Genomic DNA, 23,443 nt, shown 5'->3' on the forward strand with positions numbered 1-23,443 from the left:
CTCAGATATTCTGCAATACTACTTAGCACCTTAGAACATTAAAAAAACTGGTCTCAGACTAATTTTTGATCACTTTTGAAAGGGAGTGGGAATAGTTTCCTCTTTTGTATTGTAATAATGAGAATGAGGGTGGAAGGTGGAAGACTTCCATGGCCAACAGTATCCATATTTTTCCTGTGCTACGTATGTATACCAAGAGAGACACTGGCCATGTTTGGATGTAACTTTAAACCATAGTTTAACACAATGAACCTTGGCAAGCCTCAAGATGACATGTTCCACCTTCCCCTTCCATTTCAGATTAACCACAGTCAGTGAAAACAAAAGAAGTTCATAAACTATGGTTTGAAGTTGGCTTGTTTCTACCAACCATAGTTAAAATGAACTACAGTTTGTCATGGCAAGCGGTGAATAAACTAAAACAGAGACAAAATTTTCTGAGCCCTGCGTGGCTGTGCTGGAGGAAGAGAGAGCTCACAAGCCTAAGGCTTGTTTTGAAAATTAAGCTTGGTATATCCAAATCAGCCTACTATTTCTACCAGTAAGCAAAGGTAAGGAAAAAAAGAGGTTATACAGGGGCAATTACTTAATTCACAGAGATCTGTCTCCAGGCTCTGTCATGGGATCACTGCAATGAATGTGTTTATGGAAACGCAACAGAGTTTCAGGGATATGAAGCTGCAGTTGGTACAACTGATTTGAACAAATATTTGTTAGGGCCCAAAATACATGTCCTCACTCTCTGCCAAATTCAAGACATCAAAAAGCAAGTTACCTAAAGATAATGGCAACTTACCAGCTCCTTGCTGCTGGGCATCAGCATTATGGTAGCCTGAGAGCAAAAGACAAAAGATGGTTGCTAAAGGCAAATGCCGGTGTTTCCTCATTTTCTTTTTTAGGTGGGTTGGCTAGTTTCTCAAAGCACCAGTTCTTAGATCTGAAAAGAAACAGAGATGCTATCAGGAAAATTCCTACTGAACTTCAAATGGGAAATCTACATAACTCACTCATTCCACGAACCAAGCACACATACCATAATGATTTTGCGTTTGCTATCTAGAACTGTTTTCAATCATGCAACAAAAATGAAAACTAGGCCATCAGTATTTACTTCTGGGCCACTCAGCCTACGATTGTTACTGGCACAAATAGATTCTGTCTTCTAGGATGAGAAAGTCATCGGCTGAGCCGCCTTCCTGCCCAGAGGTTCTTGGGAGGGAGCTACAGCACCTCAGAGCTCTGTTACCTCTCCAGCTTATAAAGTAAGATGCCAGGAAACCTCTCATGCCCTCCCTTCTCCCGGGTTCCTCTTCCTCTGAGCCTTGTGCTGATAAGAGGTGACATGGCTGAGCTCCAAAGAGTGCAACCCACTGATCATCATCCGGATTCATCCAGGCTATGCTGGCACAAGGTGTGTAATGGCAAGGTCTGTGCTCCTGCAACAGCATTCTGTGCCTGAAGTTTAAAGGGTTATCCCTGCCCCATGAAGATGGAGGTCCCTCATTCCAATTAGCCAAAAGTGTTTCAGCGTCTCAACTTCTCTGCCAATTTAACTCAGCACGTGCAACACAACATGAAAGACAAGGAAGTCTGAGCTCCTTAACGACAAGCAACATGTTTCTCTAACAAAAATAAACAACTGTCAAAAACAAACCAGTTGGAAATGAAAGAGTTCCAGATCACTTAAAATTTTGAAACTGTGAACTATATTGTCAGTGAGAGCTGCTGAAGAGTGGAATGGACTCCCACAAAAGTTGGTGGAGGTTTTGGGGCAGAGGTTGGATGGTCACCTGTCAGGAAACCTTTAGTTCTGGCTCCTGTTTTGCAGAGGTTGGACTAGGGTACCCCTGGGGTTCCTCCCAATTCTTTGGTCTGAGAAGTTAAATCACACAGCCCAACACATGCACAGCTAAGGTTAACGACTACAGATCGCATCAATAACTTCTTGCAGAATGTATCTGGTTTGATGGAAATGAGGAAGAAACCTCCAGAATCATAAGGCCTCAAAATCATAGAACAGCTATATAGGAAGAAATCGGTCAGGCACTCTGCATGTGGCCACTGTATATCCGATAAAAAATAGGTTGCCATCCAGAAAACAAAGTAGGTTAGCATAGATCCAGAATGGCTCCTTGGCGTGTGAGCGACCAACTTGAACCCAGATGCATCTCTTCCCCTCTTGGAACTACAGGGCCAGCACAACCTCTCCTTTGTGATCATTTGTGGTGCCACCACTCACTACAGTTGGAGTCCAGCTTAGCGATGTTCTTCCATCCGGAGTCCCCAGATCAGTGTTTCCTCAAACTTGGGTCTCCAGTTATTGTTGGACTATATTGTTGGACTACAACTCTCAATATCCCTAGCTAGCAGGACCAGTGGTCAGGGATTATGGGAGTTGTGGTCCAACAACTGCTGGAGGGCCGTTTGGGAGACCCAAGTTTGAGAAACCCTTCCCCAGATGTTGCTGGATTACCACCCCCACAAATGCAGATCATGTCCATGGGACAACATCCAACGTCAAGCTGCCCTCTTTGTGCCATGCCATCACCCAGCTGCCTACAATTCTGAATGTGCCTGGAGTCCTACTTGTAACTGGAAAACTTGTATTACATACACAGACAGAATCTCTTCAGACAACTGAAAGAGCAGAGGGGCAGGAATCCCAGAAGTGCATCATCCACCCCATGCCCCCAATTCTGTCCTCACATGTTCTTTGGCATGGCTGAACAGGCCTGCAGAGTGAGGAAAAAGTGGTGTAGAAGGGAGCTTCAGCACAATCACTTGAACATATACACCTTTCTTGACTTTCTACTTGCTTTCATAAGCACATAGGCTGAGGGTTAAAGAATTTGGGTTGCAATCCAGGATACATTTACCTGTGAGTAAATCCCACTGGGCCAATTGGGGTAGGTACAATGGGCTGTCAGATTATTATTATTATTATTATTATTATTATTATTATTATTACTACTACTACTACTGCTACTGCTACTGCTACTACTACTACTACTGCTACTACATAGGATTCTATCCAAGGTTAGACCTACTCAAAGCAGGCCATCAACATTAATGGACATGACTAGGTTCATTGATTTCAATGGGTTTATTATGAGCAAAACTTAGTTGGATGCAACCCAAAGCCTGGAACAGGAACTGAGGTAGTTCGACTGCATAGGGAAACAGAAGTAACATATTCAGGAATAAAAACTCAAGGAGGAAAAGAAAATGAAATGCTTGAAGAAGTTTGTGTCCTCCAGATTGGTAAAAGGCTTCCTTTTGCCACCCGTTTCCTCTTTCAAGCAGAGTAGGAATTATCCCTGATCTTGTGTTTAGAGGCGAATCTGCTTGGCCCGCAGAATGCCTTTTCTGTAGGCATTCTTCCTCTTCCCTCCATAAACGCTTGAAAGTATTCGCAGGCCAAGCACTTCATCTGTTGGCTCTTTAATTATACAAATATGGCAATGAACGCAGTTTTCTCCTTTGAAGGAGAATGCATATGCAGCTGTAACTCATGTAATGCCGTTCGTTCCCTCCGAAGAACAAAGTTTTGAGGGGGGTGGGGATGTTCTTCCTTGTGATCCAAGAACACAGCTGAAGAATATATTACACAAACATGCGCTGATGCACTGCCAATAAACTCAGATGTGAAAAGTGATGGATGTGGCATTTCACAGGGAGGGAATGCTGCCATTCAGGTCACAGTCCATATGGTGGGGGCTACTCCAAAGCAAAAGGCCATAAGGACAGGAATTGCTGGGCAACAGCCAGCCCAGGCCTCCTCCCAGTTGCTCTCCACTGTGCATACATCACTGCAGCTGCACACTCTGCAAGCTGTGGGTGGGAAGGTTCGGCTGGAGCAGAAGTCATGGCGAGATCCAAAGAGAAGGGAGATCCAGACGGGACCCAGACCAGCTCTTCTCTCACATTTCAGCCCAGTTTAGTTTTGCTGCTCATTGTCTGGGTCTAGGTACTGTATGCACTTAAAAAGTACATTCTTTTCCTCAAAGAATTGGCACTCTAGTTCATCCCCCACAGAGTTATAATTCCAGCAACTCTTAGCAAACTACAGTGCCCAGAATTCTTTGAGGGAGGAAATGTCATGTGCCCCTTGGAGGTGACATGGAGGCACTGGTCAGATCTCTAGGAGGAATGCGAAGACCTCAGAGATGGGGGAGGCAGAAATGGTACCCCAATAAGTCTCTGCTCCTGGTGTTGTAAACAAAATCAGCCCGTATAGAGTCCTTAAGTGGGTTCCCTATCGGTAGGAGAAAATAACAGAGGCCAACCAGAGAATATTGAGAAGCAAAGCAGCCAGTAAGCTTGATCTTTATTAAACTGTTGCGACAGAGTCCTCACTCATCACATGCAGGAGGGAGGAGGAACCCAGAACAATGGCGTACAAGCCCTTATACAGACTCTTTGAAATTGCTGTCCTGTAAGCTTAAGGCCACCCCCAATACATCATGCATACATCACTGACAGCAGGAAACCTGTTGATGGGTTTACTTGGAGACCCTGGTTATTCTTTTGTGATGATAAATACTTAATTCCCGAGTCCAGGTCACAGGCTCACCCTAAAAGGTACTGGTAAAGGGACCCCTGACCATTAGGTCCAGTCGTGACCGACTCTCGGGTTGCGGCGCTCATCTCGCTTTATTGGCCGAGGGAGCCGGCGTACAGCTTCCGGGTCATGTGGCCAGCATGACTAAGCCGCTTCTGATGAACCAGAGCAGCGCACAGAAATGCCATTTACCTTCCCGCCAGAGCGGTACCTATTTATCTACTTGCACTTTGACGTGCTTTCAAACTGCTAGGTTGGCAGGAGCAGGGACCGAGCTCACCCCGTCGCGGGTATTCAAACCACTGACCTTCTGATCGGCAAGTCCTAGGCTCTGTGGTTTAACCCATGTCCCTATTCATATCCAAATGTACCCTTAAGGCAGGATTTGTGAGCATAGACAATGGGGAGGTTTTCCCATTTCCTTCCTCCTTGCAGATAGACATTTGAGGTCACTTTGGGAGAGTCAAAATGGTTTCAGGACTATTTCCCTGTACTATTTCAGACACATGGCTTACATGCTTATGCATGTGTTTGCCTTGTAAATTTATGAGCATTTAATTTATATATTTGAGACCTTAAATTCTTATAACACTGGGGAGGGGACTAGGGACCTGGTGGGGGGTGTGGCAATCAGGATTCAGGGGCGGGACCAAGCAGGTTGTCAGAGGGATGTCCCACTCTTCAACATCAGGCCTTCCTAGCCTGACACCTCCACCTGGGAAGCTACCTCTGGAGCACCTTCTCCTTTCAGGGAGGCGTTGATTCCTTCTAGAAGGCAACTGAGAATGAATCTGATGCTGAGACAGCCTTGATTCTGACTCTGTCTCCATGGACACAGAAACGGCAGCACCAGCGAAAACAAAGGCCACAGAGCCCGCCCGCCCAAAGGAGCGTTGCTTTGCTTGCCCATTCTTGGGACTCCGGCTGCTTGCCACGCACATGGTTGTGGCCACCCACTCTTTAGAAGGATAGTGCAGAGGGGGGCATTGTTTGTTGGGTCAGTTGCTTCATAATGTGTCTGAACCTCCTACGTACCTGCTGAGCCCGGCAACCTCTATTTTGCCTTAAGGGCTGATATGATTTGAGCACAAAAGCCTCGGGCAGAATTTGAGCTGGGAATTGGAGTTATTAGTTCAGCGGACAGGGCAGAAAGCGTGATTTGTGGTGACTTTAAAGGGGTTGGCTGCATACACACTAGGAGTATTCATGTTCTTATCTTCCAGAATCATCTTCCAAAGCAACTAATCTATTCCCAACTTAAGAATGGAAAGCAAAATGCCAGTGAACAACAAAAGAGGTTTAAGACACTCTCAAGGCAAACCTAAAAAATGCAGTATAAGCACGGATAATTGGGACACACTGGCCTGCAAGTGCTCCGATTGCAGAATAGCCTCTACCAAAAGTGTCATGGACTTTGAAGAAGCACAAAATTCAGGATGAAAGGGAGAAACAAGCTAAAAGGAAGGTGTATTTGGCAAAACCTCACTGTGATCAACTCCTGCCTGGAAACCTATGCCCACTGTGGAAGGATCCAGAATTGGCCTCCACAGTCACTTGCAGACACACTGTTAAGACCATATTCATGGAAGACAATCTTACTCGGCAACGAGTCATCACTGAAGAAGAAGAAGAAGAAGAAGAAGAAGAAGAAGAAGAGTGTTCGTTGTCACTTTATATTATTAACTAAGTGGCTTTTGAACACCTCAGGTTTGCTGCGATCTCATAGAACCATAGAATTGTAGAGTTGGAAGGGACCCTAAGGGTAATCTAATCCAACCTCCTGCAATGCAGGAATCTCAGCTAAAGCACCCATCACAGATGGCCATCCAACCATCCAATTTATCCTATAAGTGAGCAATCCAGTCTCTATAGCAATCCCATCCAGAGGAATGTAACAGTTAAACTAGTAGGGATGGAACAGTTTGGCTATTATTTTATGGCCTTGACCTCTTTTGTAATTTCTCTAACAGACAAAGAGATCTGCTGGTTCAGATAATCCACCTACTCCAGCATCTTCCTTCCTACTGGTATAGTGAACCAGATGCTTCACAAGTAGGAGAAAGGGAAACAGATTGGTCCTGCTGTTGCTTCAAAGCAGCCCAAATGCTTAAGCCTTTCTTCTTAGGGAAAGTTCTCCAACCACGCAATTATTTCGGTTTCCCTTTTCTGCAACTTTTACAACACCTTTTTGGAATGGGATGACCAGAATTTCACACAATATTCTAAACGTGGTTGACACCATATTGTATGATGTAAAACAATGTTTGAAAGTTTTAGTTCAGTCCCCTTCCTAATGACCCCTAGCATGATCTGTTGATCTATCCTCCAAGAGCAAATGCCATGCTAGCTTGGACACTTGGGTTAGTTAAGTGACAGAGGTGACAGTTTACTGCGGAAGGGAAAATGCCACTCAATGCAATCCATTGCCTTTTTGAGCCATGTCTGTTTCTCCCAGAGTAGCTCCTCCAAGTTAATAAAGTATTAAGAATCCTGCTGGATCATACCAAAAGATCTTTGAATTCAGAGACCGATCTCCAATGTAGCGAGCCACATGCCTCCATTACGCCTGTAAGAAGGGCATGAAAGTGGTCACACTCCCCTGTGGCTTATCCCCCATATCTGATATTCTTCTTCTTCTTTCTTTTTTGGCAATCACTCGCAGCCGAGTAAGATTGTCTTCCATTAACACGGTTTTAACAATGAGTCCATTAGTGACTGTGGAGGCCAATTCTGGATCCACACATCCTTCCACAGTGGGGACATTGGTTTCCGGGCAGGAGTTGATCATGGTGTGGATTTGCCAAGCATGCCTTCCTCTTAGCACTTTTCTCCCTTGCATCCTGAGTTCAAGTGTCTTCAAAGCCCACGACACCTTTGGTAAAGGTTGTTCTCCAATTGGAGCACTCACAGGCAAGTGTTTTCCAATTGTTGTTGTTTATAAGCATTTATAATAGTAGCCTGTTGGTTTTTGGTGAGTTTTATTCAAAGGGTTGAGAGCCGCTCATTAATGCCGATATGGACTTCTGACAGGAGCTTCACAAGATCATTTTTTATAGCAAAGCCCACCCCATGTATTTGATGTTCTTGTTCAGATAGACCTTTCCAGAAGAATGTGTAGCCTCCTTTTTCTTCCTTCAGTTGACCCTCGCCTGCTCTTCGAGTCTCCTGAAGCACTGCAATATCAATGTTAAAACGTCACAACTCTCTTGCAATGGCAGTTCTGCGTTCAGGACCCTCGTTTTCTGTGTTATCCGACAAAGGCCGTATATTCCATGTTCCAAAGTTCAATTGTCTTTTACAACTGCTAGGTGGTGACCCCACTGGGGTTATCTAGTCAGTAGAAAAGGGAGGCAGACTATGTTTAGGGCATTTTTCTAGCCCCTCCTCCTTTTTGGGGTGAGCAGAGTGGATCCTAAAAAGGGCTGCTCAGTCTTGGATACAGCTGTTGAGTTGCTCAAATGCCTTGTTCCTTGAGTCAGAGTGACTGAATCTGAATCCACTGCCCATGTGCCGGTTCATGACTAGGGGCTTCCAGATTTCACGATCCTGCCCCCGTTACCATTTGCCGATCACCATGGGACTTCTTTGGGTTTGGGTTTGGGGTGGGTTTTTGAAAGACGCCTGTGCGTGAATTTGTTTTATGTGTGTAGATCAGTGCACGCTGACCAATGCAGTCTTTGCAGTAAGGCTCTGTTCCAACGGCATGAGTAGTCACGACGACCGGTAGATTTTTATGTACTGCAGCCTTCATCTGCCTTCACAGCCATTGTAACATACCTCTTGTTATCATCTGCCTGCTCTGCCATTGAGGACTTCTTGGATCATTCTTTGTCTAGCTCCTTGCCGCCTTGGGTGACCCTGCTGGGAGTATGAGATTCCCGATGGCTTCACTCACAAGGGTTATAGGAACGTGCAAGCCCACTCACCACGACAAGGTGATGATGCAGCAAGTGAGATCTGATATTCATGGGTATACTGACTAGAGCAAGAGATCATCATAAAGCAAGAACAAGAGATCATACTTTCGAAATTGCTCATTGTTTCTTTGTCCCAGGACACCTTACTGCAACCTTTGACCTTTTTACACCAGGCACAAACTCATTAGGTTTTCAAAAAGCCAGAGGCATACCTAGGGTCCCTTGCACCCTTGGCAAGGGGCTATTTCAGTGCACGCCCCCTCCCTTTAAAAATCACTTTACCACACTAGCAACATTAGAGATTACTACATTTTGTGCGGCCCAAGTACTTTGCAGCATCCAGAGGGAGGGTGAGGAGAGGGGAAGGGCGGGGGGAAATGCCCACCTTTGTGCCATGGTTCAAGGAGGATAGGAAATTTCTTCCACATTTGATCTTGCTGCAACAGCAGCGGCACATCACCAGACGCCTATACATCATACACTCCACAGTCTGACAGGTGGTTTTTGCACACCCCCACCCCCACACACACCCTGGGCCTGCACCCCCCTTGGGGGCCGATTTCACCAACCTGACATGTGGAACCTGCGATGCAGACAGTGGTTAGCTAAGGACAAATAACACTGGTTGGGTTAGGTCAAGGTAGGTCTAGCAATAGCCGGTCAGATGGTATCAGGAAAACTACAGGACATGGCATGAAGCAGTCCCTTTCCACTGTAGGCTTCCAGCTGCTGGTATTCAAAAGTACACTTCACCTGAATATATGGAGGTTGTACCATTTAACTTTGATTCCTCATAGTCACCACTAGCCTTATCCTACAGAAATTTGTCTCACCCCATTTAAGACCCTTCTTAGACAGCGTTCATCACCACATTCTGTGGCGGGAAATTCCACTAAGGGGGCATTCTCAGTGGTGGCATCCTGACTTTGGAATGCTCTCATTTTCCAGAGGTGACTAGCACCGACACCAAGGGAGTTTCAACACCATGTGAGAACATGGTTATTTGCCCAAGCATTTGTCCCTCCCTTGGCTGACGCATACTGATTGGTCTTATATATATATATTTATATATATATAATATATATATTATATTTATATTATATATTATTATATATATTATATTTAATATAATGGGATATTGTTTTATTGTATTTTAATGTTGTTCTTCACTATGGGATGGTAAGAAAGACTGAATTACAAAATATTTTATTTTTGATAAATGGTCAGCATCGTATGGGTAATTCTTGGATCTGACTAGAGAAGGAAACAGGAGATACGTTACAACACAAGCTTCTGGTCAAAAATGTTCTGCCATATGAGGAGGAGGAGGAGGAGGAGGATGCTAGAGAGGGGGCGCCCAGCCTGTTTTGTCCCCTGAGGCGATATGGGAATGTGCCACTCCCTGGGCACATTTTCTGGATTGAATTAAAAAACAACAGGCATGCAAGCTCCCGCCCAACCCAAGCTCAGTTCCCAGGTCAGACCTGATCTGGGGGCAGAGTGGAGGAGAGTCGGTGGTCAAGAACTGCCACCCCTTTCCTCAGCTGGGCTGTGCCACGCACAGCTCTGCCACACCGGAGAGAGGCTGCGGCGCATGAGGAAGCTGCCACTTCCTTGTGCCTGGCCCAGCAGCTCTGGCGGAGAGAGAAGAATGGGTGGCAATGCTGCCATCACTCTCCTGGAATGTGGCATGAGAATGCACTGCCTGCATCACTTTGCGAGGTCAGCCGCAGTGGGCCGGACTTCCATGTGCTCTGCCACTGGTGGCATATGAGACGCTGCCTCTTGCACTTCTGCTGCCTGATGTGGGTGCTGCCCTTCTGCTGCTGCTTCTGGAGCCATAACTTGTCCCCCAGTCTGGATCCCTTGGTGTTAAGTTGTGGGTGAACATATCAGATGACACAGCGATTCTTCAAACAGCTCTTGTTTATTCACAGGCCAGAACAGAACTGAACTGAAGGGTTCAGCCAGCCTGCTTATATAGAGCTCCACTAGAACGCAACAGTAACCACTTTCTGTAACTATCCAATCACTGAACGTCACTTTCAATCCCTTATTTGCATATGTGGACCTGAGTGAAAAGTATCCCCCTGCTGGCCCAGGGTGAGAACTTCAGTACATAACACCTTGCTTCCCCGAAACCTTGAAACAAGTGGAAACTTAAAAGCCTGAAGCCTCTTAAAGGCAAGGAGATTTTCTAGGCAAGTGCCACACATTTGTTCACAAAATTACTTGGGGCCTTTACTTAACGATGGCAATAGCTTTCCTTCCCATTCATCACGAAGAGTAGTTTATTCAGTGCTATGAGTAGGTTGCTGGAGGAGCTTCTGGTCTGAGAAGGGATATTAATCTCAGGCTATAATGCAAATGTTTACTCACCCACGGCACACATTAGAAACTGTTCCTGATGCTGCAGTGTTTGCGCAACTAGTATTTAACATGCTCAAACACAAAAGCTTGATTCTGAGTGGGGACTCAGAATTTAGAACATGGGTAGGCAAACTAAGGCCCAGGGACCGGATTCGGCCCAGTCGCCTTCTGTAAATCCAGCCCACAGATGGTCCGGGAATCAGTGTTTTTACATGAGTAGAATGTGTCCTTTTATTTAAAATGCATCTCTGGGTTATTTGTGGGGCATAGGAATTCGTTCATTTTTCTTCTTAAAAATATAATCTGGCTCCCCACATGGTCTGAGGGACAGTGGACCAGCCCCCTGCTGGAAAAGTTTGCTGACCCCTGATTTAGAAGAAGAATAATGTGGGTGGAAATTCTGCAGTTAAAACTATGAAGCAAAACCTTCCATGAGATTGCTGCCGGGCTGTTTTATTCCCCCCCTGCCTCATAGATCTTTTTTAGGTCTGTGGCCTAGTTATCTCTGAGATGGTTACCATGCACCAGGGCTGTGAACATATCAGTTGATGCTGGGAGTATGGGTGGTGCTCCTGCGTACATTTCATTTATTTTTATTTGAAGGCGAGCCTTCCACCTGCACTGGTTACAGAGGTAGTTCTAGATTACGGTTGCCATATTTCAAAAAGTGAAAATCCAGACAGCTTTTTTATAGTTTTGCCTAAATTTGTTGAGCTATTTCTGAGGAAAATCAGCAGAAATGACAATGCTGCCATGGGCTGCCATAGGGCCGGATTTTCCCAGACATTTCTGCGATTTCTGCCTGGACACTGCTTGCAGCTGCAGTATTCCGGATATGTCCGGGAAATTACGGATCTAGATAGGCTGATATAATCAAGGGGCGGGGAGCCAAAATTTAATGTTTTCAAATCCATACAGTAGTTTGTGTGCAAGATTCATTAGTCTTCCAATTTAGACGGTTAAATCATTGGCCAGCAATCTCCTCAGCCTGAAGCAACTGATTTCCTGGATGTTTGTCCACTGAGATCTGGATCATCTACAGTTGCTCATTAATACTGATTAAATTATGCACAAGGCCATCAAGGGATCTGACCCCTCAGTCCACATAACAGCTTCTTGAATGCATCAAGATGACAGATGTTTCTCAGATAGTAGTAGATCAGTTTCAGTTAAAAAAGAAGTGTGCATCGGTTTCCCTGACAAAATTATGTAGCCTGGTGAGTGTGAGTGTGTGTGTGTGTGTGTGTGCGCGCGCGCGCGGATCCATTGTTTCTTTTTTGCATAAAACACTTACTTTGAATTGTGGCACAGACTTCTTGGCAAGTGCCTAAGGATACTCATGCACAGAAGAGTAAGGCAAAATAAATAATTTGCTGATATCCCAGGGTATTACACCTATACTTTCCTATAGCTTTTACAGCGCCATACACAGCATGATTGCAATTGGATATGGAATTACTGCGAACCTCAAATTTCACACTTTTTCTTTAAAACTGTGAGTTTCTAGGCACCACACTCTTTTAGATTACAGTGGAACACAAACCAGAAAAAGATCCATTAAAAACCTATGTCAACCTGTCCAAACATGATTCATTTAGGGTTGTGCAGACACCACCCTAATCCAGATTTCCACAGGTCTGCTGCAAGAGGAACCATGCAGGAACAAAATCCACCATCAGTAGCTGCCTGATCACCGAGAACAGCTGTGCGAGGGTCCAAGGTTGGGACCTGTCCAATATCAGGTCACTGTGGTGAATGGGACCTAGTGAAGTACCACCGATCAGTCATGGGTTACCCACAGGACGGATACAGCTAATGAAATCCCACTGTCCCCTCTGGCGCAAAATATGGTAACGGGCTTGATGCAGGAAGTCCTGCCTGCTCAACTTCCTTGGCCCAGCAATCCAGTTTGATAGCTGTGTCTCATAACCCAGGGAGAAAGGGGAATAAAATGCTGCAACATTCAAATTGCTCTTTGCACATATAGCACACTTCATGCTGATTTTTTCTTTGCTCCAAAGAGATCACATGCGGCCGGCCCTACTCTTTGGATTTCTACCACAACTCAACCTCAAGCTCAGGTCATTATTCATTTATATGTCCCCTCTTGCAGTATTTGCGCAGAGCCCAGATCAGCCACTGGGGACATTCGTAGTAGATCTCCAGAGAGGGTGAGACTGAGGAAAGAGGTTTTATCCAAGTGGTCTCCATAGGCCTGCATCAAGGCGCATTTAGCGAGAAGCCTCTGTTGTGAAAAACCAAAGCCCAGAGAACAAGGCTTTGTCTGTTCAACAATAAGAAGAAAAATAACTCATTTCTGCAGCCTCACACGTTCCTTTCCCAACTCAAGACACAAAGGCCAACACTTCCTGGCTCTCATATGGCTTCTTGCAGTGCATTTCTCGGGGCTTCTGTGCCCATGCCAGGCAAAAGTGCAAATAAACCCGAGGAGAGAGGAAGAAGGTCAAAGAAATAAAAGCGGCACTGTCAGAAAGAAGACTTTTATTTATTTGTTTGTAAATGATATTTATAACTAGGCTTTGCCTGTTTTCTGCTACTGATGCCTTCAACGTAAGCTAGTAAGGGGCGGGGGGGAGGGATTATTTATGGAAAAAAGCAAGGAACTCCCTAAAAACTCAACAAGTCTTTGTATACAACCACATATTTTACTAACCACCCTCCCTCCACCCATGCCACTCAGCATCTTAATGTGGAATACAGAACATTAGGATCTGGAAAAAATGATGGCACTCCAAGGCTGGGCTTCTGAATCAGAAGGGAAAAAACCAGGTAACAGAGCTTGTTCAGTCCAGGAGAAAGTTTGTTGGAATTGGCAGATGCAGAACTAGATTCCTGCACAATCATGGGGTCAGTTGCCCCCTTGTATAGGGAAAAGAACATTGATCTGTGGCCCAGTCACACTTCTGCAAAATCCCCCTTGAAAACCATGGCAGTTACACCTACTGCAGTTTTGGGCTTTACCCTAGGAAAGCCTGTGAACGAGGTCAGACCCCTTCAGAAAAGTCATTTCCTTGAAAGCACAACTCTATAATGTATTCCTTTGCCCCTTTCTGCGGATCTTAGTGCTAAGTCAACTCAGATACTGCTTTCAGTGACGTACTAATTAAAGGATTTGATGTTCATTATTAAAATTTATTTCAGTGATCTCCATAAGCTTTGTGGCAACTCCCGTCTACAAAGATTGTGACAGTTCTCTTAGAATCAAAGAGTTGGAGAAGGCCTAGTCGCAACCTCCTGCTTCGACACACAGGAAAGCCTTCAGGTCTCTGCTGGAAGATGCCAGGGGAGGAAGAGACCACAGGGCCTCCCAGGAATTGGTTCATTTCTCCAATCTACTTTCTTACAACTTAAACCCCTTTAATCTATTCCTACCCTCTGAGGCAGCAGAGGACAAGTCTTTGGCCTCTTCTGTGTTACAGCCCTTCAGGACTCAGTGTTAGAAAATCAGATATATAATCTTGGGGACCAGACAGCTTGAAAGTCATATTTTTCAAGACAACTTTCGTATTTTTCAAGACAACACACACACACACACACACACACACACACACACACCATGCCACCTCAGGCAGCCTTAGGCTTACCATGGAAAGGCAACTATGCCCAGCTGTCCTGACTGTGGAGATCACACCATATTGATTTCTCACATAAACACAGCCCAGCACCAGGAAAAATGTATAAGGGACCATCCCTCTAGTACCACTCCTTCCCTCACACACAGTAGCTGCGCGCATGCTGACCACAGGCACACGTGCATCTCTCACTTGCTCGCTCGCTCACTCCTGTATGTGCACTTCATTCACATGGACACTTCTCTCTCTCTCTCCCTCTAGCTCTCTCTCTTACAGACATAGGCGCCGACTCCATGGGGCTTGAGGGGGCCCGAGCCCCCTCAAAAATTCGTTTGGGGGGCTCCGCCCCCCCAATAATGTCGGGCGCCCCTCCAGCAGAGCGCCACCGCCGCCCCTCCCCCAGCCCAAAATGCACAGGGTCGGGCTGCATGCCTCCTGCCCTCCCTCCCGAGCAAAAGCTCCACCCAATTTCCTTCGGAGCTGATTAATAGGCGCAGCACGCTCTCCCCTATTCGCTCACAAGGAGGCGGTGCCACTTTAGCTGCATATTCATGAGCTTATTTATTATTCATGAGCTTTCGCGGGCTCCCCCAATATTTTTTATAAGTCGGCGCCCCTGCTTACAGACCACATATTCACACGCAATCTTTCCTCACAGACCACACATACATGAGCAGCCCTCCCTCCCATGCATGCAGGCGGCAGCCACACATCTCCCCTTTCCAGGCACATGGGCACCCACAGGATGGCAAAGAGATGTTCATGTAAACACTGGAGCATGCTAACTGGTAAGTTTTGCCTCATAACTCAGATTCTAAAGATGCTAGCAACTTTCTGGAAGGAAGGAAGGAAGGAAGGAAGGAAGGAAGGAAGGAAGGAAGGAAGGAAGGAAGGAAAGGTAGGTTATGGGTGGGGTATAAATAATAAATAATAATTTATTATTATTAATTATTATTATTATTATTATTATTACTATTATTATTCCTGGGGGCAACACAGAAAGACTTTGCAGGTGCCATGGTACCTTGCAGTCACCAGGCTGGCAACACTGTAGAGCACCAGGTCCAAGGCAGAGCCCCGTGGCCCCATTCTTGAAACCTCCCTCGCATTGGATCAGAATTTCCAACAGGCTGTGGGTCCACATGACAGTCCTATAATCTAGCCCGTATCTAATTGCTTCAATAACCAAAATATCATGGGGAATATATTACCCTTTCAAAACAAACTTGCAGCAAATTTCAGAGCAGGAATTAGTTATGCAAAGGATATTATTAATTTGTTGTGTGGAAAAACAGAAGGGTTCCAGAACCAGACCTGATTTCATGCACAAGTTTTGCCACTAATAAATCCAACAAAAAAGCAGTATATCTGCTTCCCTTCAAACCCCAAAGCTTTAGAAATATATGGGACTCTATGGATCCAGAATGGATTGTAAGCGGCAACCTGGACTTTGGGAACAAATATGTATGCCAACCAGCTTAGGTTTAATTGGTCCACCACAACAAGAAAATCCTGCCCTCCTTTTTTTTGTTCACTGTTCTACTTGTGGCACATTTGAGTCTGCATTCTGCTGACCCACCATCTAACCCCTGCCCACCAAGACACATGCCCAGCCCTACCCACTTATGCAAAAGAGTGCCCTATTATCTGGGTATATCAGGGCATCTTCAGGCTCTAGGAGTTTGGAGAAGAAGAAAGTATTGACCCTCACCCACAACACTGGAGGGCCCTTAAGGGCAGAGTGTGCAAGCATGCTTTGGTACTGCTTGGGGGCCCCAGTGTGGTGATGGGGGCACCACTGTAATTGTTCACCCTTTCTCCTAAGAATGAATGCCAGTTGTGCGTTTATATGTGTTAACCTCTGGGACACCATTGGAATGGCGATTAAACAGACTCCTGCTAATCCCACAGAAATCAGCAGGAGCCACTGAGAACTGACTCGTAGTCCCCCTCTGGGTTCTGTTGGTTGGCCACACTGCAGCAGGCTCTCCAATCTGCAGGCTCTGACATGGCTGGATTACAACACCCATCTTCCCTGACCACTGGCCATGTTGGGAGTTAAGAGTCAAAAGCAGGCTTCCTCAACCTTGGCCCTCCAGATGTTTTGGGCCTACAACTCCCATGATCCCTAGCTAGCAGGGCCAGTGGTCAGGGATGATGGGAATTGTAGTCTCCAAACATCTGGAGGGCCAAGGTTGAGGAAGCCTGGTCAAAAGCATTCTGCAGCGCCTTCGAAGAGTATGGCAGAGGCTCCGCCCATATGCACACTGGAAGAATCTGTTGTTGTCCCCCACACCATGGGATGCAGTGTGAGTGTGAAAGAAAGGAGCCTATATGCATACACTTGTAGGTGTGCAGGTCCCTTTCATGCTAACATTAAGCATGTAGACATCAAATCAGTGTACAGTGGTACCTCTGGTTGCGAACGGGATCCGTTCCAAAGACCCGTTTGCAACATGAAAAGAGTGCAACACGCCACGGCATGCCTGCACCTGCGCGGCTTGAGATTCGCTGCTTCTGTGCATGTGCATGTGCATGACATCATCTTGCACTTCTGCACATGTGCAAACGGCAAAACCCAGAAGTAACCCTTTCTGGTACTTCCAGGTCGCTGCGGGATGTAACCTGAAGGAATGTAACATGAGGTATGACTGTATGCGATGAAATGAATGGAGTGAATGAATGGAGGGTGAAAAAGTGACTAGCCCCAAAATGTTATAAGGGCAGAAGGGAATATCGAGAACAGGTAGGCAGGTAAAAGTTTTCCTCTGATGTGTTCTTCATTGTTCTTAAGCTACAGAGAAATCATTCCAAGAAAGTCTACTAAAGCAAAGCAAATAATAGGTGTGGCTGCTGTCACTTGTGGGATGAGGTGGAAAGGACATTGTTCGGGTCTCCACAAACCCACCCACCAACTCAACAGGATCAAGTGCCCCAGGTCCACGGGTGAAGAGCCTCTTCAGACCCCATGAGAGGTTCCCACTCCCCTCTCCATAGCTGGGGGGCCCAGGGGGGCCCCACACCCCCAAGTCCTCTGGCACATGCAGAGGATTCAGGAGATGGAAAGCTCAGGCGGGAACACAAATTCAAGCCAAGCCAAAATCTCTGAATTGCCAATTTACATATGTCAGCTTATTTAATTTTGAACAAATTTTAAACCATAGACAGCCTGGTATTTCGACACTAAAGAGCCCACACTTGAAGAAATAAAAATCTGACCAGAAAGCAAGCAAACAAAATGAAAAATAATGATGTTCAGAGTAGTTTTAAAGTAACTCAGAAACAAAAATGGTTGTTAAAACTTGGCCAGTAATCAATCCCAGCAGTAAGATTTTTAGAAATTTCCAGACGTGGGATAAGAACATCAGACCAAAAAATTGCAGCCCACAAACAAATAAGGTATGAATCAGCAAAGCCTGTGGGAAGGCGGGGAGAGGAAGGATTCCCTGGATCCTGGGCAAGGATGGCCAAGAGTTAGAGTAGTGCCTCTGGGGGAATCGCAGGGGTCCCCGCAGCTAAGCGTATCGTGTAAGGGGCCTATGAATCACTGCAAGGGAAAGAACCACAAAGAAACTGACAGAGCTTCTCTCCCAATGCCAGTGAAACCGCTGGAACGCATGGGATCTGAGCCATTCCTGCCTTAGTCATTGAGCATTGAGCTGAAGGTATAGGCAGAAAGCAGGGTTTGGCCAGGGATACCTTTCTTACCTGGTGAACTGATGAGGAAGGGAGCGCTACTCAGAGAAAATGGCATGCCTTCTCAGAGATCTGTCATAACAGAAATGAGCACAGCATACAGTGTGCAAAATGGAACTTTCAACAAATTAGTTTGCTTGCTTATTTTTGCTTTTGCTTATTTTGGGCATCTCCCAGAGGAGGAGCCCAGGTTTAGTTTTCATGCCCTTGGCAGTTAGTTACACAGTTATTGGTGACCTCCTCTCCACATGTTTCTGCAACGCTTTTGCAACATTTGTATATTAGCCTACAGTCAAACCTTGGTTGTCAAACGTAATCCATTCCAGAAGCCCGTTCAGCTTCCAAAATGTTCGACAACCAAGGCGTGGCTTCCGATTGGTTGCAAAAGCTTCCTGCACTCAGCTTCTGAAAAACATTCGAAAACCGGAGCATTTACTTCCAGGTTTTCAGGAGCCGAAACATTCCAAAACGGAGCCATCCAGGAACCAAAGTTTGACTGTATTACCACTGCTCTTCTTTTCTGGAACACACTGAGCTACTAAATATATATATATGGGTCGGATTCCATGCTTCCTTCATAGCAGCCTCTATAAAACCAGTCGCAGTTACATAAAGTAAACTGCTATCCATTCATATAAGAGAAATAAAGGCTATTTTCTGCAGCTACTTTGGGCTGCGTTTGTTCTTTATTTTCAACTGAAAAAAGCTACAAATATGGCAGAACTGGATGCTCACAGTGGTGATGTTGCATTCATCACACGAGAGGGGGGGCAGTAGCTTTTAACTGACAGGTCAGTCAGTCTACAGGGCCATGATAGTGTTGGCTTTGAATTATCTACAATTCATGGAAGCAGTGGGGTGGCGGGGGGGGAGTGCAACATGAGCTCCCCACAAGCAGAGTTCTTTGTGATTCTTTAGCTTCCTATTTAGGACAGTACTCTGTCACTTTTAAACTTCAGCAATACCCGAAGACACATTTTCCTCCTGCAGTATCATTATTTTCTCTGCTATAAATGTGACATTGGCAACTGGGATCCCGGGGGTGACATCACTATTATGTAAATATCGAAAGCAAAAATAAGCAAGCCAACTAATTTGTTGAAAGTTCCATTTTGCACACTGTATGCTGTGCTCATTTACTTTGCAACCAAGGAATAGTTCCAAGAGAGGCACCAGGAATAAACGAACATCGCTCGTGGTGCATTTGGAGCTATGATCACACTCAGCGCTTCCAATGTCCAAAGTGCTTCTCATACAACCGTCATGTTAAGGCAGTGCCATATTACTCTTCCCATAATATATACTTCTGTTTGTGGAGCGGAGACTGACAGAGAGAAATGAAAGCTTTCATAAGGTCACCTTGTGAGTTTGTGACTGAAGTGTGACTACAACATGTGGGATGAATTTGCATATCAAGAAATTGCTAACATTTTAAAGCAATGGATCCAAACTACAAGAAAGAAGATTCCACCTAAACATTAGGAAGAACTTCCTGACAGTAAGAGCTGTTTGACAGTGGAATTTGCTGCCAAGGAGTGTGGTGGAGTCTCCTTCTTTGGAGGTCTTTAAGCAGAGGCTTGGCAACCATATGTCAGGAGTGCTCTGATGGTGTTTCCTGCTTGGCAGGGGGTTGGACTCGATGGCCCTTGTGGTCTCTTCCAACTCTAGGATTCTATGAGATTCTGTACCTCAGCACACTTGTTCCATTTGAACACAAGAGCAACGTTTTAGGGTGGGAGTCATGTAACGAGCCCTGGGAGCGGAAGCCTTGCACAAGAGCTTCCACTTGTAGGATGGGGCGTTCCCTCCTCTCCCTCCACCCGCATGTCCTCCAAACCTCCAGAAAAGTGCACAGGGAGAAGGGGGGTCGTTCCATCTTACAAGCTGTAGCGCTTGCACAGACAGAACATTAGTAACAGCATGAGGTGGAATGTCGCCCTTAGTTTTGTTATTTGCCAAGGCCTTGTATTTGGCACCAAATCTGGCAGAGTTTTGACATGCTGAAGTTTGAACCACCATTAAATTTTGATGCCTTCATTTTGAAAAGGGTTGCAAAATACACATTAAGCTGGAAATCCTGCATTCGTACACTTACAGATTTACTGTGCAATCTCCAGCCTCATTGTTTAAAGAGGAATCTACCCTCATGCTACTGTACATGTATAAGATTGCAACCTTAAAGGGGAATAATTTTGTAAAGTGGGCACAGACCATAGCCTTGAATTTCACATTTTCAATTCATTTTAGTTCCATTGCAAACATTCCCAGAGAAGTACTTAGCTTAATTACGATTTCCAGCTTGAAGGAACCTTTAAGAGGAACAAAAGGTCAGCAGATTATTATCCCACTAACATGACTAGGTGTTGATGGGTAGATTTCTTCTTAATACTTGCAGAGCTACATGGTCCCAGAGCTCAGTTTGTAAGGAAAGAAGAGGAGTTGTATTTAGTCTTTGCACAGTTGACAGAGAAGACCTGTGATCATAACTGGAAGGGACCCCAAGGGTCACCTAGCTCCTTCTTTTCAGCAGCCAAAGGGTGTGTCCCTGTCCCACGATGAGACTTCCAAGTCCATTATGGAATATGAGGATTATGCTGAAGCCATGTCCATGTGAGATCAGTGCCATGGAGGGATGGTTCATTAGGGCTGAAGGCTGAGATAAAGGCAATTCCCCTAAAGTGCCAATCCTTTAGAGATCCCTCCTGCGCCCCAGAACACTTCACAGAGACCCAAACAGTTCCCTGGTGCATTTTACTTAACTCTACTTTTCCCTCTTCTTGTTGCTTCAGGCAGCCAGACAAGACACCATTTCTGCTCTGTATACACGGTTTGTGCATTCTCTGGCATCGCACAGTCAAGGGTGAAGGGATGTCCAGGCTCTGCCCTCTTTGGGCATCCAGGACGCCTTTGCATCCCTGTGGAGGCCAGCCCTAATAAATGCTTCCTAAAGGGCTCCGTCCTTCTGCCCACAAACCTTGGCCGCATCCTTGCTCTGTAAGATAGACCTTTTGGGTACTAAACCTGGCAAAGCCGCCTCTTAGGGAATCCTCTCCTGGCTTAGGCAGAACCCGGCAGCTGCATCAAACAGCAGCCACTTGTCTGTCCGTGTATTTTGATTTGAATCGGCTTTTCCTGAGCAAATACCAACATTCCTCCCCCCCCCCAGCACATTCTCTCCTTCTGCAATCCAAATAAAGTTAGCCCAGTGGCGTAGCGTGGGGGGTGCAGGGGGGGGCCGGCCGCACCGGGCGCAACATCTGGGGGTTAGGGTTAGGGGGCGCAAATCCATGGGTTAGGGGGTGCAAATTACTTGCCTTGCCCCGGGTGCTGACAACCCACGCTACGCCACTGAGTTAGCTTGATTCGAGAGCCAGTGTGGAGCAGCGGTTCGAGGGTCAGACCCGGGTCGAATCCTCCAGGTTCGAATCCTCCACTCGGCTGGGAAGTTTGCTGTGGATGACCCCGGGCCTCTCAGCCTAAGCTACCTCAATGGGGCGGGGGTGAGATTCATGGAAGCCACCTGGAGCTCCATGGAATAAAAGCTGGGGTATAAGTACCATCAAGAAGAAAATAAGTAAGCAAACCAACTAACTCACCAACCAACCTACGCAGGTCTTACACCTAGACAAAGCAGGCAGAGTCAGACTTGACAACGGAAAGCAAAATCACCCACGAGACGCAACTTCCCCGAGCAAATCTGATCCTCAAACTGGGAGATGCGTCGGAAGGGAGAAGGCGCCCGACCCGGAGGGCTGACTGGGTAGCCCGCTTCTCCTGCAGATCCCGGAGCTGCCTCGCTCGCCTCCCGCCCTGGCCCCTCCGGCCGACCCACCCGAGCCGGCGCTCCGGCTCCTTCGAAAGCCCCGTCCGCCCGCCCGCCCCGCGCAGCCCGACCAGGGCGCTTACCCCGAGGAAGCTCGACGCGGGACTGGCAGGAGCGGAGCGGCCGCGTTGCGCGCCGGACTCAGCTCTCCCTCTGGCCGCCTCTCTCGCGCCCCACGCTCTCTCTCTCGTCTCGGCGGCGCAGCGCGAGGGCGGCGCTCGGAAAATCCTGCCGCGCGGGCGGCTCTCGGCGGCGGAGGGGCTGGCTGGGGGGACGGGGGGGGGGCGGGAGACGCGGCGGGGACGGCGCCGCCTCCAGCGATGCCAAAGGGGCGAGCAGCGGGCGGGGGGCCGGCCCAGATCCCGGCTGCCCAGAAGCGCCTCCGTCCGCGCCGCCCCGCGCACCCGGCGCCAAGCAGCGCCCAGAATCCGCGGGAAACGCCGCTCCCCCCCCCCCGCACGTGTTTCTCCTGTCAAACTTTGGTTTCGGTGCCAACTTCCTTCTGAATTCGAGACTCGGGAAAAGGAGAACGTGAGAATGCGTCTGAGGGAGAAGAAGCCCTGAACTCGAAGTTACCTTGGTTTTCACCCAGAACGTTGCTGGCGAGATCTCTCTGCCTGCGCGCCCACAGCCATCAGTGCGCGGTGCAAAGCAGACGGAGAGCAAGGCAGCTCCGGAAAGAGGGTCGTCCTGGGGGGGGGTGGGCTGCAGGAAACGGGCCCTTGCTGCTGCTTCGGATTGACCTCGGTTTGAGAGCCCCCCGTCATTCAGTCAGCCCGCAACCGGCCCGCGTGTCACTTGCGCGCGTTCGGCTTCACATGCGCGCCTAAAAGTTTATACAATGAAAAGGGGGCAGGAAAGGGTCGGGCGTCGGGGCGAAATGACCTGGGCAATCCCACCCCCCTCTGAGCCCTACGGGTTTGGAATAAACACGGTTTTGGCTTTTGGCGCGATCCCCAGAGTGCAAGCCCCATGTAAGTTGCAGACCTACCGTAATAGACAAAATTAACATTGGAGGTGTCTTAATGCATACGCCCTTTTGCAACAACGTTCTGCAACTTTCACTTAGCTTGAGTTATTAAAGTGGCAAAAAGGGTGTTGCTGCTGCTGTCCTGCTTTTGCTGTCCTGAGATTAATATATTGCAGAATATGAATGTATGCACATCTTAATTTGTCCCAGATATTAATAGGTGGCCAATGAGTTTTAAATAGTGTTCCCCCGCCCCCATGTATTTAACTTTGAAGCAGCTGAATCATAAAACTTTTAAATGGACTCAAATTAATTGAACTATTGTTTAAAAAGGAAACCTTATTTTCAGAAATGAAACCTTTGTGCACTCCGTTCCCATGGAGAGGCTGTCCTTGAGATATTGGGGTCCTGGTCTGCATAAGGCGAAAACCAGCAGTTTGAAGTGGGCCCAGAAACTGATGGGGAGCCAGTGCAGCCAGGCCAGGATTGGTGGGATGTGCTTAGAGTCTGCAA

The 23,443-nt window shown here is 46.8% G+C and overlaps 1 protein-coding gene across 16 annotated transcripts in view; it reads right to left on the reverse strand.

The window, feature by feature from the left end:
- The window catches only part of COL6A3 (collagen type VI alpha 3 chain), a 105,171-nt gene extending 82,975 nt beyond the window's left edge, over nt 1–22,196 (reverse strand). For all 16 annotated transcript variants that reach the window (XM_082219876.1, XM_082219877.1, XM_082219878.1 and 13 more), the window contains exons 1-2: nt 22,044–22,196; nt 797–937 (exon numbers count right to left, since the gene is read on the reverse strand). In XM_082219876.1, coding sequence (XP_082076002.1) covers nt 797–887 — 91 coding nt within the window. In that variant the 5' untranslated portion in view covers nt 888–937; nt 22,044–22,196. The remainder of the gene's footprint in view (nt 1–796; nt 938–22,043) is intronic.
- Nucleotides 22,197–23,443: the final 1,247 nt, after the last annotated feature.

This window comes from Podarcis vaucheri (genome assembly GCF_965113315.1).
Source record: "Podarcis vaucheri genome assembly, chromosome: 1".
NCBI lineage: Eukaryota > Metazoa > Chordata > Lepidosauria > Squamata > Lacertidae > Podarcis > Podarcis vaucheri.